The sequence below is a fragment of the Caloenas nicobarica genome, chromosome 31, assembly GCF_036013445.1.
Source record: "Caloenas nicobarica isolate bCalNic1 chromosome 31, bCalNic1.hap1, whole genome shotgun sequence".
NCBI lineage: Eukaryota > Metazoa > Chordata > Aves > Columbiformes > Columbidae > Caloenas > Caloenas nicobarica.
This window is the reverse complement of record NC_088275.1, coordinates 2,958,140-2,972,331: the sequence shown is the minus strand read 5'-3', so window position 1 is coordinate 2,972,331 and position 14,192 is coordinate 2,958,140. Positions and strand designations below refer to the sequence as shown.

Sequence of the window (14,192 nt, the reverse complement as noted above, 5' to 3'; positions counted from 1 at the left end):
CTTTTGGTTTTCATTGCCACATAATCATTCCCTTCTTCTTTTACTTATCAATAGAATTTATAGTGTATTTATCCATGGTCATAGGTATTCTATGTTTCTTCTTTATTTGCAAATGTCACAAAATCCCAGGAATCCTTTTCTATGCCATTTCATTAAACATGCGCTGAATTTTTTACATTCCCCAAAACCAACTTGAGTCCCTGGCAGTAGCCATGTGTAACAGCAGTTCCTGCAAGGGTTTGGGTAAAGCTCCGCTCCAAATTTGTCATATCCATCTCAGGACTGAGAATCTTTCCATCACTTGGCTCCAATCCCAAAACAAGACATGAATATCTGGCTGCAGCCAGCAGAGTGGAGAAATGTGCAGACCATGCACAGCCCTCCAATACATTGTGCAAAAGTTCCCTTAGTTCATGGGGGAAGGATGCCCTAGGGCTGCCCACAGACGATGGCACTCATAAATGCAGAAGCCACATGGCAGAGTGCATGCTCAGTGCATCACCCCAAGCATCATGACTGACTAGTGGGAGCGGGGTGCAGAGTATGAATGGGAAAGAAATAAGCCACTAGTTCAGCTTTCATTCTTCTATAGACCTCACAAACCACAAAGTGGTATTTCACCTTTGAAATCTGTCTTTTGTAATGAAGCTAATAATTTGCTACTAACTTCCCTACCTTGCATTTGAAAAGTTTTTCTAAGAGAAATTCAGAACTTCCACAAATGTTTTTAGCAAATGAATTGACATCCGACATTTCGCATCATCACTCAATTATACATGGTTCCAACCACAGTGAGGAACAAATTGAGATTAAAAAAAAATGTTCATGCAATGCAGATTCTTTAATTAGGAAGGAAAAGGCAATAGACATTGACATCAGGAAATAACACAGAAACAATGAATTGGAAACATGACAATAATGAGGCTGAAGGAGGCCACCCACCCCAAAGGGTCCCAAGGGCTCTACCACAAAGATTCCCCCTTCCTGTTGCAGGCTGGCAGCCTCAGAGCTGGACAGAGCAGGGGACACTCACGTGGGAGGATGAGTACAGCTTTGTTACATCCCAGCTAGAAGGGGGTTTTTGCAGGTAGTGCTAGAAAATGTAAAGCTGCCAGCTGAAGATGTGCAAGATTATTCTGTGCAAAGTAGCAAGCACCATAAAGTTCAAGTAGCTGCTTTGCTACAGCCTAAAGAGGGACTTAGAGCTTTGTTCTGCTCCTTGTGAAGACCCAGGGCAGAGGCGGTGCTTAACTCCATGGATATCTGGGGCTTAGCAGGGCCCACAGTTGCCATTGAGGTACCTGTGGGCTCGACGCCAGCCACCATATCCACAGCTCCCAAGGGCTCCATAGCCCCCGTAAAGCCCATAGCCCCCAGAAAGCCCGTAGCCCCCATAAAGCCCATAGCCCCCATAGCCTCCAAGGCCTCCAAAACCACCACGGCCTCCAAAAGTGCCGCCATAGCCCCCTCCAACACCAGGGGCTCCCGCCGAGCCAACAACGCTGTGCTGCGGGAAGGAGCTGAGGATGGGCCCAGGGTACGTGACCACCGCAGCCGGGGGCTGGATCACCACAGTGGAGTCGGGGCACTGCCGCACGCAGGGCTCGTTGGTGGTGTCAGCCAGTGGGGCCGGGGTGGCCACCCCACAGGAAGGGACGCACAGGCTGGAGCAGGACATCCTTCGGTTCAGCAGGTGAAGCTGTAAGACAAGGCAGAGCTCAGGTTCAGTGCAAGGCTGATCCCAAATCCCTCCTGCCTCTCTTGCACTTGGAACCTGTGGCCCAGAACATGCTCTGGATCATCTCAGGCAGTCAGAGCAAAAACACATTCCACAGATGAAATGCTGATGTTGACCCCTTGCTTCCCTCACGCTCCCTCGTCCTGACGCACCCACAGGAGAGAAGAAAAACTCTCTCTTCCATCCAAAGCAGATAGAAAGTCAATGAGCACCTGAAGAACTTGAGGGCATGCTACCTACAGGTTTAAATTTCCATCCTTTCCATAGCTCTGAAACAGTGCCATCACACCCTCATTATGCACTATGAAAGAGTAGTAGTGCTCACAACAAAAGATACCCCAAGAGACTTCCAAGAGCTGGACTTACCTGGTTGATCAGGAGAGTCAAGTGAAGGAAGCTGGATAGAGGGCAGTGAAGCCCTCAGCTCTTTTATACATGTCCCAGACTGCCTGGGGCATTGGCTAATGGGCAGTGGCCAAAGTCCCATCAAATCATGAAATCAAGCAGACAATCCTCATAAAACAAATTGTGATGCAAGGCAATTATATCCATCCTCACTGGGTATATCAACAAGCAAACGTGTCCTGAAGGATAAAGGTGAAGGGAGGGACAGAGCATGACACATCATGACATGAAAGACAAGGTGCTGCTGTAGCTGACCTGGCAGCACCAATAAACCCCATTTTGTCCCTAATCCCACCACTTTGTCTACATGCCAGCGTCCTGAGCATTTTGCAGAAATCCTTTGCAATCCTGTGCACAGCCATCTATTACATCTCTTTTACAGGCTGTTAAACTGAGGCACCTGGAGGTTGGGCAAAGAAAGAAGCTATCCCACCCACTCTGGGCAGCTCCCACATTCCAGTCATCATCCCACACCAGCAAGGCCTGGGGAGATTTCAGTACCAGGTGCAAGGGGTATCCCTAAGCCTTGAACATTTTGCTGCCAGTACATAACATGTTGATTTGTAGCTCTCTGATTCACTTCATGGCCATGCAAAGGACAGAGGAGATGGGTCCCTTGTGGGACAAATCGCCATCTATGAAAAGTGCTGGCATGGACTGGGGGTGGAAGGGCAGTGGGATCAGGCACGGGGGACCTGTGTGAGGGAAACTGACCATGAAGAAGCAGGAGGGCAGGAACAAGACCAAGATACTCTGAGGTCCTTCAGCCACATGCCTGTGAGGGTGGTCCTCCTCAAGTCCTCTCCAGAGGGACTTGATTACTCATTTGGGCAGCAAAAACTGTGCCAGGAGAGGCTGCTTGACCACCCACAGAAAACCAGGCTGCACGTGGCCACGGTCCCCAAAGGCACAGGCACGCTGTACCTGGGCACATGACTGGGCTGCTGCTGTCTGTGCTGTGGTTGGGCAGAGCAATCTTCTGCAAAATTCCTGGGACCCTTCTACATAAACAAAGTGGGAGATTAGAAACAGGTCAGAGTTTATTGGTGCCTGCAGGTCAGCTACAGCAGTGCCTTCTCTTTCATGTCGTGATGTGTCACGGGCTGTCCCTCCCATTACCTCTTTCTTCTCCAGGGCACGTTTATACACCAATGTCCCCAATGAGGAGGCATATAATTATCTCACATCACATGAAATCAGTGTCATGAAGCTTGTCAACTTGATTTCATAATTCAGTAGGGCTTCTGCCACCACCCCTTGGCTGATGCTCCAGGCAGTCTGGGACATGTATAAAAGAGCTGAGGGCTTCACTGTCCTCTGTCCAGCTTCTTCCACTTGACTCTCCTGATCATCGTGGTAAGTCTAAGTCTGATGTCCCTCTTTCCTTCCTCAGCAGTGGCTTTCCCGGGGTATCTTTTGTTGTGAGCACTACTACTCTTTCACAGTGCATAATGAGGGTGTGATGGCACTGTTTCAGAGCTATGGAAAGGATGGAAATTTAAACCTGTAGGTAGCATGCCCTCAAGTTCTTCAGGTGCTCATTGACTTTCTATCTGCTTTGGATGGAAGAGGGAGTTTTTCTTCTCTCCTGTGGGTGCGTCAGGACGAGGGAGCGTGAGGGAAGCAAGGGGTCAACATCAGCATTTCATCTGTGGAATGTGTTTTTGCTCTGACTGCCTGAGATGATCCAGAGCATGTTCTGGGCCACAGGCTCCAAGTGCAAGAGAGGCAGGAGGGATTTGGGATCAGCCTTGCACTGAACCTGAGCTCTGCCTTGTCTTACAGCTTCACCTGCTGAACCGAAGGATGTCCTGCTCCAGCCTGTGCGTCCCTTCCTGTGGGGTGGCCACCCCGGCCCCACTGGCTGACACCACCAACGAGCCCTGCGTGCGGCAGTGCCCCGACTCCACTGTGGTGATCCAGCCCCCGGCTGCGGTGGTCACGTACCCTGGGCCCATCCTCAGCTCCTTCCCGCAGCACAGCGTTGTTGGCTCGGCGGGAGCCCCTGGTGTTGGAGGGGGCTATGGCGGCACTTTTGGAGGCCGTGGTGGTTTTGGAGGCCTTGGAGGCTATGGGGGCTATGGGCTTTATGGGGGCTATGGGCTATTTGGGAGCTGTGGATATGGGGGCTATGGGCTTTATGGAGGCTATGGACCATTCGGGAGCTGTGGATATGGTGGCTGGCGCCGAGGCCACAGGTACCTCAATGGCAACTGTGGGCCCTGCTAAGTCACAGATAATGGAGAGGTGCAGAAAAACTCCCAGCACACTCTAAGAAGCAATTTCCCACCTGCATCTCTGGACTCCGGAGTCTGGACAACTGATATGTCTTTGGGGCCCAGCTCTGCCTTCTTCTTGTCCTGCATGATCATTCCTTCAAGTCTCGCTGCCCCATGATGTCACAGCCCCGTGCTTGGTGCCTACTCCTGCAGCATGGCTGATGCTCGCTGTCTCTTTGCCCACTGCCAGGAGACAGAGGAAAGCAGTGGCCATGGTCCTGCTCTTCTCCCAGCTCCCTTCTTTCTCCAGAACTGCAATAAAAGCTGTGTTGCATTGCAATGTTGACCACTGGATTTTCTTGATCATTCCCCTATATCTAGTACCACAAGTGGGAGTATTGGCTCCCTGGGTCATCCCCATCTGCTCCCACATGGGACCTCTCAGGGTGACCTGTAGGAGCTGTCTCCCTTCCTCCTGCCTGCCCTCGGGCATCACATCCCTCTGCAAGAGGCTCACCCAGAGAGGGGACATGATCATGTGCTCTGAAAACAGCTTGTCCCACTTTGCCATCCCTGTCTCCTCCATACATCCTGGACTCTGCAGCCGACAAGATGTTGAGATGCAAAGTGAGTCCACTGCCCATTCTGGCCATTCACCATGGGCTGCCTGCAGTCCCAGGGTTGTGGGGTATATGATGACAACAAAGCTACCCAAGGGCAAAGGTCCAGGTCAGAGTCATTTGGGAGGCCATACGTCGATAGGGGAGAGGGTGACCAACCTCCCGCACCTCCACGACTGCCTTGCCTCTATCCTATCCACATTCCTGCACCTCTCCTCTTCCTCCTTCTGCTTCTCTCCGTCTTCCACTGCTCCTTGGAGCACTTTTGGCTTGTCTTGCCTCCACCACGGGAGCAGAACTCCTTTGCAATGTTCCCTGTGTCACCCACTTGCAGCTTGGGTTCATGGCTCTGCCGAGGCAGCACAGGAGAGCTCCCTCAGCCCCGTGCACTGGACCAGACTTTGCTGGCCCTTTGCTGCCCTTCCACACACACCAGCCCACAAACTACTCCACAGTGTCACATGCCCACCCAAAGCACCCAGCCACAGCAACCTTGATAGCATCCCCAAGATCCCCTTCCAACACTGTGCCCTCAGAAGCATGGACGGGACACTGCATGATCCAGGACACAGCAGGTGGTTGAGAGTCAGTGCAGAGGGATCTGGGTAGATATGGGGACAGGCAGAGATGGAAACATCCTCAAGGGGAACCAAAGACATGCAGACTTCTGTTCCAGGAGTGCTCTTGCTGGTTTGCCGCTTCTTTTCCCATCCTCTGTGTTCACAGTTGTACATGACACATCTTTTATTGAGCTTCCCAGCATTGACTGATGTGCTGCCACACTGACCTTCACAATGCCTCCAGCCACAACCGCCTCTGTCCAAGACCATCATGCAGTGCCGAGATCACACATTTAGAAGATACTTGGGAAGGGAGTGATCTCTTGAGGAAAGGCACTCCAACCTCCTGCTCAAAGAGTTCTGTAGTTCCTGTGACTGGATACTCATGGTTGTTTGATGGCTCTGAGAGGAAACTTGGGAAAAGTTGGCTGTGTCTCTTTTACCCCTTGCCAGTGCTCCCAATTCTATCTTGGCTCAGAGGCACGGCCAGCAGCCCTCTACACGCAGTGGTCAGCTCCTCATTTCCCTGGACCTCCAGATGTGACCATGAACAAGCCAAGAAAAGGTGGTAGTGCCAGGTATGCTGGTTGTGCAGAGGATTTGGAAGGGCTTCCTTAAGATGCCTCTGGCACTTTCAGGGTTTTATACTGTGGGCTTTGGGAAGTCATTGTGCTTATAGGTGGTGGGAGAACAGAGAAAGCTCAGTGGGACATGCTCTACATGACCCAGCTGGGACTGTCATCATCAGTTGTAACACACTGACCAAACTGCCCAAAAGTCGCAACACACCTTGTGATTAGGGGGAAACGGGAAAGAACAAGTAAGTATCAAGAAAACCCATGGGTCAACATTGCAATGCAACACAGCTTTTATTGCAGTTTCAAGGGAGGAGGGAGTTGGGAGTAGAGCAGGGCCCTGGCCAGGGCCTTCCCTTATCTCCAGGCAGTGAGGAGAGAGACAGCGAGCCTCAGCTGTGCCGCAGGAGCAGGAACCTAATGCAGGGCTGCGTCATCACGGGCCAGCGAGTCTTGAAGGGATGATCAGCAGGGCAGGAGAAAGGCAGAGTTGGGCCTTAAGTGGGCACAAGGTGTCCAAGGTCCAGAGCACAGCGATGCAGAGGGGAATTTCTTCCTTCAAGCATCAGGTGGGGGTGTGCCAGGGTTTCTGCAGAGCTCTCCTTCTTCTGGGGCTTAGCACGGTCCACAGTTGCCATTGAGGTACCTGTGGCCTCGGGCCCAGCCACCATATCCACAGCTCCCAAGGGCTCCATAGCCCCCAGAAAGCCCATAGCCCCCAGAAAGCCCGTAGCCCCCATAAAGCCCATAGCCCCCATAGCCTCCAAGGCCTCCAAAACCACCACGGCCTCCAAAAGTGCCGCCATAGCCCCCTCCAACACCAGGGGCTCCCGCCGAGCCAACAACGCTGTGCTGCGGGAAGGAGCTGAGGATGGGCCCAGGGTACGTGACCACCGCAGCCGGGGGCTGGATCACCACAGTGGAGTCGGGGCACTGCCGCACGCAGGGCTCGTTGGTGGTGTCAGCCAGTGGGGCCGGGGTGGCCACCCCACAGGAAGGGACGCACAGGCTGGAGCAGGACATCTTTCAGGCAGGCACGGAGACCTGGAAAACACTCCAAGGATTAGGCAAGACTGCGGGGAAGGGGCTGTATTGAGAGAGGCAGGAAGAGAACCCCAAGAGACTTCCAAGAGCTGGACTTACCCGGTTGATCAGGAGAGTCAAGTAGAGGAAGATGGATAGAGGGCAGTGAAGCCCTCAGCTCTTTTATACATGTCCCAGACCGTCTGGGGCATTGGCCAAGGGCACCAGGGCGGAAGTCCCAGATAATCATGAAATGAAATATCCAACATTAATGACACTGATTTAATGTGATGCAAGACAATTACATGCCTCCTTTTTGTGGACATTGGTGTGTAAATGTTCTCTCCAGAAGACAGAGGCTATGGGAGGGACAGACTGTGACACATCATGACATGGAAGACATGTAACTGCTGTAGCTGACCTGGCGTCACCAATAAACGCCAATCTGTCCCTAATCCCTCACTTTGCTTACATGGAAGACTCCCAGGCATCTTGCATAAGATTGCTCTCTCCATTGATGCCACACCAGGCTGATGATCCCATGGACAAAGTACTCAGCAGCTGCCCAGCCACGGGCCCAGGTCCAGCAGTGACCCACATGCCTGTGTCTGCAGGGAGCATGGCCACATGCAGCCTGGTTCTCTGTGGGCGCTCAGGTGTCCTGGCACAGCCCTTGCTGCCCATCTGAGTAATCAAGTCTCTCGTGAGAGGGCTTGGGAAGGACTATACTCACAGACATATGGCCAAGGAAGCTGGGACTGTCCTGGTCCCCTTCCTGCCCTCCAGCTCTTCTGTGCACATCTCCGCTCACACACAAACTTGCTGCCTCATCTCATCACTTCTCACTAATGTCTGTGTTGACCCCTCTGTGTATGGGTCTTCACTCCACACAGCAAACAATTCCCCTGCTCTTTGTCTGGCTATTAAACAGGGAGCCCCAAATACAGCATCTCAAGTAGAGGTATGAAGATGGCCATGGTTAGGGATGCTCCTAACCTGTTGCTCCTGGCTTCTGGGAATCACCCTGAGCATGTGTAATGGCTTCTTGCTTTGGCCAGCATCACAGTGCCTCTGTTTAGTAGCCTGTAAAAGAGAGGCAATCACAGGCGTGATGGCTGTGCACAGGATTGCAAAGTATTTCTGCAAGATGCTCAGGACACTGACACGTAGGTAAAGTGGTGGGATTAGGGATAGATCAGCGTTTATTGCGGAGGCCGGGTCAGCTACAGCAGTGCATTGTCTTTCATGTCATAATGTGTCATGACCTGTCCATCCCATTACCTCTATCCTCTCCTGGGCACATTTACACACCAATGACTCCAATGAGGAGGCAGATAATTGTCTCAAATCACATGAAATCAGTGTCATGAAGCTTGTCACTTGATTTAATGATTCAATGGGTCTTCTGCCACCACCCCTTGGCTGATGCTCCAGGCAGTCTGGGACATGTATAAAAGAGCTGAGGGCTTCACTGCCCTCTATCCATCTTCCTCTACTTGACTCTCCTGATCAACCGGGTAAGTCCAGCTCTTGGAAGTCTCTTGGGGTTCTCTTCCTGCCTCTCTCAATACAGCCCCTTCCCCGCAGTCTTGCCTAATCCTTGGAGTGTTTTCCAGGTCTCCGTGCCTGCCTGAAAGATGTCCTGCTCCAGCCTGTGCGTCCCTTCCTGTGGGGTGGCCACCCCGGCCCCACTGGCTGACACCACCAACGAGCCCTGCGTGCGGCAGTGCCCCGACTCCACTGTGGTGATCCAGCCCCCGGCTGCGGTGGTCACGTACCCTGGGCCCATCCTCAGCTCCTTCCCGCAGCACAGCGTTGTTGGCTCGGCGGGAGCCCCTGGTGTTGGAGGGGGCTATGGCGGCACTTTTGGAGGCCGTGGTGGTTTTGGAGGCCTTGGAGGCTATGGGGGCTATGGGCTTTATGGGGGCTACGGGCTTTCTGGGGGCTATGGGCTTTCTGGGGGCTATGGAGCCCTTGGGAGCTGTGGATATGGTGGCTGGGCCCGAGGCCACAGGTACCTCAATGGCAACTGTGGACCGTGCTAAGCCCCAGAAGAAGGAGAGCTCTGCAGAAACCCTGGCACACCCCCACCTGATGCTTGAAGGAAGAAATTCCCCTCTGCATCGCTGTGCTCTGGACCTTGGACACCTTGTGCCCACTTAAGGCCCAACTCTGCCTTTCTCCTGCCCTGCTGATCATCCCTTCAAGACTCGCTGGCCCGTGATGACGCAGCCCTGCATTAGGTTCCTGCTCCTGCGGCACAGCTGAGGCTCGCTGTCTCTCTCCTCACTGCCTGGAGATAAGGGAAGGCCCTGGCCAGGGCCCTGCTCTACTCCCAACTCCCTCCTCCCTTGAAACTGCAATAAAAGCTGTGTTGCATTGCAATGTTGACCCATGGGTTTTCTTGATACTTACTTGTTCTTTCCCGTTTCCCCCTAATCACAAGGTGTGTTGCGACTTTTGGGCAGTTTGGTCAGTGTGTTACAACTGATGATGACAGTCCCAGCTGGGTCATGTAGAGCATGTCCCACTGAGCTTTCTCTGTTCTCCCACCACCTATAAGCACAATGACTTCCCAAAGCCCACAGTATAAAACCCTGAAAGTGCCAGAGGCATCTTAAGGAAGCCCTTCCAAATCCTCTGCACAACCAGCATACCTGGCACTACCACCTTTTCTTGGCTTGTTCATGGTCACATCTGGAGGTCCAGGGAAATGGGGAGCTGACCACTGCGTGTAGAGGGCTGCTGGCCGTGCCTCTGAGCCAAGATAGAATTGGGAGCACTGGCAAGGGGTAAAAGAGACACAGCCAACTTTTCCCAAGTTTCCTCTCAGAGCCATCAAACAACCATGAGTATCCAGTCACAGGAACTACAGAACTCTTTGAGCAGGAGGTTGGAGTGCCTTTCCTCAAGAGATCACTCCCTTCCCAAGTATCTTCTAAATGTGTGATCTCGGCACTGCATGATGGTCTTGGACAGAGGCGGTTGTGGCTGGAGGCATTGTGAAGGTCAGTGTGCCAGCACATCAGTCAATGCTGGGAAGCTCAATAAAAGATGTGTCATGTACAACTGTGAACACAGAGGATGGGAAAAGAAGCGGCAAACCAGCAAGAGCACTCCTGGAACAGAAGTCTGCATGTCTTTGGTTCCCCTTGAGGATGTTTCCATCTCTGCCTGTCCCCATATCTACCCAGATCCCTCTGCACTGACTCTCAACCACCTGCTGTGTCCTGGATCATGCGGTGTCCCGTCCATGCTTCTGAGGGCACAGTGTTGGAAGGGGATCTTGGGGATGCTATCAAGGTTGCTGTGGCTGGGTGCTTTGGGTGGGCATGTGACACTGTGGAGTAGTTTGTGGGCTGGTGTGTGTGGAAGGGCAGCAAAGGGCCAGCAAAGTCTGGTCCAGTGCACGGGGCTGAGGGAGCTCTCCTGTGCTGCCTCGGCAGAGCCATGAACCCAAGCTGCAAGTGGGTGACACAGGGAACATTGCAAAGGAGTTCTGCTCCCGTGGTGGAGGCAAGACAAGCCAAAAGTGCTCCAAGGAGCAGTGGAAGACGGAGAGAAGCAGAAGGAGGAAGAGGAGAGGTGCAGGAATGTGGATAGGATAGAGGCAAGGCAGTCGTGGAGGTGCGGGAGGTTGGTCACCCTCTCCCCTATCGACCTATGGCCTCCCAAATGACTCTGACCTGGACCTTTGCCCTCGGGTGGCTCTTTTGATATCCCAAGCCCCACAGCTCTGGGCCTGCAGGCAGCCCATGGGGAATGACTCCTATTGGTGCTGTGCAGTCTGTGGATCGGTGCCAGGAACAGGGCTGGAGCTGACCAAGGCTGGTGAGTCAACGTGGTTGGGATGTGGAGTGAGGGAAGCCTGTGGCTGTGATGATAGCTTTTCTGCCTCACTGCCGCCCAACTGATGGAGCCTTTGTATAAAGCACCACTCTGAGGCTGCAGGGTGATGCCTGGCGTCCTCTGCACTGCCCGCACATGCCTCACAGCCTGGGATTACCAGTGCAAGCCCATGCTGGGTGCCATGAAGGGCATGGCTTAGCATGGTCCTCCCCAAGTTACAGAATCACAGAATGTTAGGGATTGGAAGGGACCTCGAAAGATCATCTAGTCCTCCCTGGAGTGACGCAATTACTCAGATGGGCAGTGAGAGTAAGGCCAGGAATGGCTGCCTGAGCAGACAATCTGCATGTGCCCATGTTCTCTAGAGGGACAGGCATGTCAGGCAGCATACTCTTTGCATTTTCATCAAGGGGACCTGCAAGACCCAGATAGCCACCAAGGGTATAGAAATAGCCAAGGCTTAGAGATGTCACCAGCCCCTGTGAGCCCACAACCCTTGCCAGTCCTGGGAGACGTGGGCACTTAGGAGCCACCCTGAGCAGGTGGAGTGGCTTCTCCCTTTGGCGAGCCTCTCAGTCTCTGTTTACTAGCCTGTAAAAGAGAGGTTATGACACGCGTGATGGCTGTATACAGGATTGCAAAGGATTTCTGCAAGATGATCAGGATGTTGGCATTTAGGTAAAGGGGTGGGATTAGGGATAGATCAGAGTTTATTGGTGCTGCTAGGTCAGCTACAGCAGCACCTTGTCTTTCATGTCATGATGTGTCACAGTCTGTCCCTCCCATCACCTTTATCCTCTTCAGGGCATGTCTACATGCCAGTGACCCCAATGAGGAGGCAGATAATTGTCTCAAATCACATGAAATCAGTGTCATGAAGCTTGTCACTTGATTTAATGATTCAATGGGTCTTCTGCCACCACCCCTTGGCTGATGCCCCAGACGGTCTGGGACATGTATAAAAGAGCTGAGGACTTCACTGCCCTCTATCCATCTTCCTCTACTTGACTCTCCTGATCAACCGGGTAAGTCCAGCTCTTGGAAGTCTCTTGGGGTTCTCTTCCTGCCTCTCTCAATACAGCCCCTTCCCCGCAGTCTTGCCTAATCCTTGGAGTGTTTTCCAGGTCTCCGTGCCTGCCTGAAAGATGTCCTGCTCCAGCCTGTGCGTCCCTTCCTGTGGGGTGGCCACCCCGGCCCCACTGGCTGACACCACCAACGAGCCCTGCGTGCGGCAGTGCCCCGACTCCACTGTGGTGATCCAGCCCCCGGCTGCGGTGGTCACGTACCCTGGGCCCATCCTCAGCTCCTTCCCGCAGCACAGCGTTGTTGGCTCGGCGGGAGCCCCTGGTGTTGGAGGGGGCTATGGCGGCACTTTTGGAGGCCGTGGTGGTTTTGGAGGCCTTGGAGGCTATGGGGGCTATGGGCTTTATGGGGGCTACGGGCTTTCTGGGGGCTATGGGCTTTACGGGGGCTATGGAGCCCTTGGGAGCTGTGGATATGGTGGCTGGCGTCGAGCCCACAGGTACCTCAATGGCAACTGTGGGCCCTGCTAAGCCCCAGATATCCATGGAGTTAAGCACCGCCTCTGCCCTGGGTCTTCACAAGGAGCAGAACAAAGCTCTAAGTCCCTCTTTAGGCTGTAGCAAAGCAGCTACTTGAACTTTATGGTGCTTGCTACTTTGCACAGAATAATCTTGCACATCTTCAGCTGGCAGCTTTACATTTTCTAGCACTACCTGCAAAAACCCCCTTCTAGCTGGGATGTAACAAAGCTGTACTCATCCTCCCACGTGAGTGTCCCCTGCTCTGTCCAGCTCTGAGGCTGCCAGCCTGCAACAGGAAGGGGGAATCTTTGTGGTGGAGCCCTGAGTTTTGCCTTGCTGCAGCCTTGTCATTTTCATGTTTCCAATTAATTGTTTCTATGTGGTTTTGTTTCCTGCTGTCACTGTCTATTGCATTTTCCATCCCCATTAAAGAATCTATATTGCAACAATAACTTGGCTTTTGGTTGGTTTGTATGAGTTTGCTCTTCTTATTTTCCACATGGGTCAGGAAAATGTTATAATGAAGCTCAAATCACGTGATTAAACATCCAAGGGGCAGTGGATTAGCAAACAGGGTTTGTGAGAGGTTCAACATCTTGTGAAAGACAACCTTATGTTGTAGCAAATAATAAACACAAAGCCGCTATTAGCCCCATTAAGGGACAACTTTTGAAGGGAAAAGTATCAGTGAATTTATTTGTTACTTAGTGGGACTTTTCTCAAGCAGGAGTATACGTCTCTACGTTTTTCCACATGAGAGTCTGAGAAGTTCAAAGCACTTCTTGGACGCTTGTAACTGTTTTATACATTTCCAGTGTGTTATTACTTGATTAAAAGCTTACTGCTCTTGTTAGGTGAATAATAGTCACTTCAAAAGTACATGTTGAGACATTTCAATATATGCTTTAGTCAGAATTTCATTTTATAGCCTTCGAATTTTTCATTCAGATGTGGCTCTGTACAAACAAATGTAATAGACCTTACAATTAGTTACTTTGCCTTGTCATCCCAGAAATCTGGACTTATTTCTAGTCTTATCTTAAGTTTTCCTGGAGTGGAAGAAACATATATGTTTCCATGAATTCCATGCATTCCATGAATTTCTAACTCTTTCTTTTAACTAGGTCCCCTGTACATAACAGTCTGTCGAACTACTGAGATATTAACAATTATTTTAAGCTAACATTGATTCTTACTTGTGCACTCTGAGACACTTAGTACTATCCAGTTTTTACTTTCATAACTTTCCGGATTTTATTTAACATATTTAGCTAATTAAAAAATGAAAGTGTGACCAGTTCCAGCTAAATTTATAGACCTTAATGTCAAGATACAGGTTGAACAGCAGCTTGCACTGTGCTGCTGCAGGGAACAAGTCAGGCACCAAAGTCCGTGAGTGCCTTCCCAGGAACAAAGTTCCTCAGAAGCCATGAGAAAGCTCCATCCCAAAAGCTGCTGGAAGTGTAACCCACAGCTTTACTTGCAAAGATTTTCAATTAATTTTGTAGTCATGTGCACAGGCGTGTTGTAGAACGATTGAGCTCTGTTCCTCTTGTGAGATTGCCCTCAAAAGTGCCTCTGTATGTGTGTGTGTGTGTGTGTGTGTGTGTTCAAAGGACAGCAATTACATTCACAATAAGGGTTCTGCAGTTTAATAGG

At 51.7% G+C, this 14,192-nt stretch overlaps 5 protein-coding genes across 5 annotated transcripts; 3 read left to right on the top strand and 2 right to left on the bottom strand.

The window, feature by feature from the left end:
* Positions 1 to 1,270: 1,270 nt before the first annotated feature.
* LOC136000041 (claw keratin-like) lies at positions 1,271 to 1,678 on the bottom strand. Its single transcript, XM_065653716.1, has one exon. It carries the CDS (start codon positions 1,676 to 1,678, stop codon positions 1,271 to 1,273), a length of 408 nt encoding a protein of 135 aa, XP_065509788.1.
* A 2,271-nt stretch (positions 1,679 to 3,949) lies between these two features.
* Positions 3,950 to 4,372, top strand: LOC135999990 (claw keratin-like). The gene has a single exon (XM_065653613.1). The coding sequence runs from the start codon at positions 3,950 to 3,952 to the stop codon at positions 4,370 to 4,372; it is 423 nt and encodes a 140-aa protein (XP_065509685.1).
* Positions 4,373 to 6,732: 2,360 nt separating this feature from the next.
* LOC136000242 (claw keratin-like) lies at positions 6,733 to 7,140 on the bottom strand. The gene has a single exon (XM_065654023.1). It carries the CDS (start codon positions 7,138 to 7,140, stop codon positions 6,733 to 6,735), a length of 408 nt encoding a protein of 135 aa, XP_065510095.1.
* Positions 7,141 to 8,777: 1,637 nt separating this feature from the next.
* LOC136000243 (claw keratin-like) lies at positions 8,778 to 9,185 on the top strand. The gene has a single exon (XM_065654024.1). It carries the CDS (start codon positions 8,778 to 8,780, stop codon positions 9,183 to 9,185), a length of 408 nt encoding a protein of 135 aa, XP_065510096.1.
* A 2,949-nt stretch (positions 9,186 to 12,134) lies between these two features.
* Positions 12,135 to 12,542, top strand: LOC136000241 (claw keratin-like). Its single transcript, XM_065654021.1, has one exon. The coding sequence runs from the start codon at positions 12,135 to 12,137 to the stop codon at positions 12,540 to 12,542; it is 408 nt and encodes a 135-aa protein (XP_065510093.1).
* The last annotated feature ends 1,650 nt before the right edge of the window (positions 12,543 to 14,192 follow it).

Bases quoted from the DNA above. Each gene is read 5' to 3' on its own strand.
- LOC136000243 (XM_065654024.1), top strand. From the start codon at position 8,778: ATGTCCTGCTCCAGCCTGTGCGTCCCTTCCTGTGGGGTGGCCACCCCG.
- LOC135999990 (XM_065653613.1), top strand. From the start codon at position 3,950: ATGTCCTGCTCCAGCCTGTGCGTCCCTTCCTGTGGGGTGGCCACCCCG.
- LOC136000242 (XM_065654023.1), bottom strand. From the start codon at position 7,140: ATGTCCTGCTCCAGCCTGTGCGTCCCTTCCTGTGGGGTGGCCACCCCG.
- LOC136000041 (XM_065653716.1), bottom strand. From the start codon at position 1,678: ATGTCCTGCTCCAGCCTGTGCGTCCCTTCCTGTGGGGTGGCCACCCCG.
- LOC136000241 (XM_065654021.1), top strand. From the start codon at position 12,135: ATGTCCTGCTCCAGCCTGTGCGTCCCTTCCTGTGGGGTGGCCACCCCG.